This window comes from Chenopodium quinoa, unplaced genomic scaffold (assembly GCF_001683475.1).
Source record: "Chenopodium quinoa cultivar QQ74 unplaced genomic scaffold, ASM168347v1, whole genome shotgun sequence".
Lineage (NCBI taxonomy): Eukaryota > Viridiplantae > Streptophyta > Magnoliopsida > Caryophyllales > Amaranthaceae > Chenopodium > Chenopodium quinoa.
In genome coordinates, this window is record NW_018745105.1 from 1,139,060 (window position 1) to 1,141,792 (window position 2,733).

The window sequence follows — 2,733 nt, forward strand, 5'->3', positions numbered from 1 at the left end:
ATATAAAAATGGAAAATAGAGGTAAAGAATATGATTATACCATACTAAAAGCAAGAATGATTAAGAATTAGGAACCAAAATCCACAACACTAATAACCCAATTTTCTCTTTGATGGAGGAGATAGATTGGAGAATAAGAAATGGAGGAAGGTAGTATAATTTTTGATGAAAATGATGAATTTTGAGTAGGAAATTGTTGAATTTGTGAGTTTTTTTTTATGATTTGAGGGATGATTTTTTATTGTTAGGGGGTTAGGGTTTCATGTTTATAGTGAGAAAGGGTGCGGACGAGTGTGGGTTTGGGTAGAAATGAGGAAAAGAAAAGAGAAAGAAAAAGAAGTAGGCTCGGCAAAGCTGTTGCGTGACCGCGCAGCAGAGGTGCACGCCCTCGCCCTTCCTACTCCTCCATCATCTTGCTTTCTTCTTGTGCTTGGTGCGTTCATACGTGAGCCTAATGATCTTTATCATCCCAAGATTATTGAACCCACTAAACACATCAGTTTCTAAATCCCTTTTCGATGGGTTCAACATCCCAAATTAATGAAAGCACTATAATGAACCCACCAAGCACAATTTAGCTTCACATTTTAGCACAACTTAACCTAACTTACCTTACCCATTCAACTTAAAATTCAATGATATCGGGCATACTTTCACCAAATACCATGAAACAGCTTCCCATTATGCTCATGCTCGTTAGAGGTAGTCGAATTTCCAAGAATTCAACCTATTAATTCAAATGCCAAACGAGTGAAAAAATAAAAGAAATTGAAAGAAAACTAAGAAAAATAGATACAAAAGAAAAAGTTAGAAAATTGAGTTGCCTCCCGGAAAGCGCTTGCTTAAGGTCCTTAGCTCGACCCTTCCTCCAAATCATTGAGGGTCAAAGAACACCACTTTGTTCAAAGTGGTAAAGGGGAAAAACTCTTTCTCATTCCTTAGCAACTTCACACCTATGTTTGATGTACTCTCATTTGTTGATACTTCCGAAACAAGCTTATTTTACTCCAACTTTTCCTCCTTCTTCACAAAATCTCTCTTTTCTTTCTTTGTCTTCTTACTCCTTCTAGTGGACGACTTCTTACCATCAAAACTCTTGGAGTCAACCTCGTCTTCTTAAGGGTAGAGCTCAGACCATGGAGGAATATCAATCACCTCCTCATCCACGAGCTTAGAAGGCTCCTTATTTTCTTCACTAATCTTATCGCATGCAACAATCAAAGGCACATCATCACAAACCTCAAGAACTTTGTTAGTAGAAGAAGAAATCATGCACATAATTCCATTCACAAGAGACAAAGATTCATGCATCGGTTTAAGCTCAAAACTAGCCTTATTGTTACCAACTCTCAAAGTAATAAGAGCTCCTTTCACATCTATCAAAGTTCCCAAAGTATCTAAGAAAGGTTTCCCTAAAATGATAGGTATGTTATCATCTTCCGCTATCTCAAGCACAATAAAATCAACTGGAATTGTAAACGCACCTATCTTGAGGGGAACATCCTCAACTCCTCCCTTTGAAAACTTAATAGATCGATCGGCCAATTGCAAAGTCATATTGGTTGGAAGAAGCTCACCTAGCTTAAGCTTCCTAAAGACCGAATAAGGTATGATACGCACAATAGCACCAAGATCACATAGAGTATTTTGGAACAATTTTCCATTAATTTTGCAAGGGATAGATAAGTTACTCGGATTTTTCATTTTCTTGGGTAAATCATTATGAATCAAAGCGCTATAACATTTCCCAACCTCTACCAAATCAATATCATTGCGCCCTCTCTGGCCACTCAAGATTTCCTTAAGGAACTTAGAATATCTTGAGCTTTGAGTCATGGCTTCGGTAAGAGGGATTGAAAGATGAACTTCCCTAAGCATATTAAGAAATCTCTAAAATTGTTTATCAATTTTGTTTCTCAAAAACTTTTGGGGATATGGAAATTTTGGTTTGATCACCTTCTCTTGAACTTTTTTGTCACTCTTCTCTTTCTCGTGGGCTTCTTTACTCACCTTCTTTGACACGTTGATCACTTTTTCCTCTCTTGAATCACTCATCTTCTTATCTTCCTCACTTTTCCTAGAAACTCTCGTTTCAAGCACTTTCCCACTCCTTATGGTGATAGAATAAACGGTTTTCCTAGGTTCAAATCCTTGTGAGGGTAAAGAAGAAGTAAAACTCTCTTTCAAGGTATTAGCCAATTGAGTGATTTGAGTTTCAAGCATCTTGTTGTGTGCCATCATCTCATTGAACTTTTTATCACTTACTGACATAAAAGTGTTTAAAATTTTAGTTTGGTTCTTGATGATCTCTTCCAAGGTAGGTTTAGAAGTTGAAGGTTGAGCATAGGAATTATCACCATTACCTTGAGTTCTTGAAGAAAATTCGGGTAGGGGTCCCCTTTGGTTGTTGTTTTCAAAATTCCCTCAATTCTGGTTGCTCCAATTACCCCAGTTTTAATTTTGGTCATTATTTTGTTATTGGTTACCATAGCCTTGACCTTGTCTTTGGTTTCCATACCCTTGGCCCTGGTTTTAATTATTATAGTTTCCTAGAAAATTTTGATTTCCTTGGTTTCTATAACCACCATTGTTATAATAATCAAAATTCCCTTGTTGGTGAACATTCTATTCCCAAAGTATATTAGTCTATCACATCTTTGTCCATTGTTGTTATTTGAAACAAAATTTACTTGCTCACAATCATTATTATCAACATAATCACAATTCTCAAAT

The 2,733-nt window shown here is 36.4% G+C and overlaps 1 protein-coding gene across 1 annotated transcript; it reads right to left on the reverse strand.

The window, feature by feature from the left end:
* Positions 1 to 1,116: 1,116 nt before the first annotated feature.
* LOC110710024 lies at positions 1,117 to 2,238 on the reverse strand. The gene is made up of 2 exons (XM_021888288.1): positions 2,011 to 2,238; positions 1,117 to 1,890 (listed from the first exon to the last, which is right to left on the reverse strand). Exons 1-2 carry the CDS (start codon positions 2,236 to 2,238, stop codon positions 1,117 to 1,119), a joined length of 1,002 nt encoding a protein of 333 aa, XP_021743980.1.
* Between the last annotated feature and the right edge of the window lie 495 nt (positions 2,239 to 2,733).

Excerpts from the sequence above, each read along its gene's own strand:
- LOC110710024 (XM_021888288.1), bottom strand. The coding sequence starts at position 2,238 with ATGGCACACAACAAGATGCTTGAAACTCAAATCACTCAATTGGCTAAT. Across the intron at positions 1,891-2,010 it reads TGATCAACGTGTCAAAGAAG|AGATTTCTTAATATGCTTAG; the intron begins GTGAGTAAAGAA and ends AAACAATTTTAG.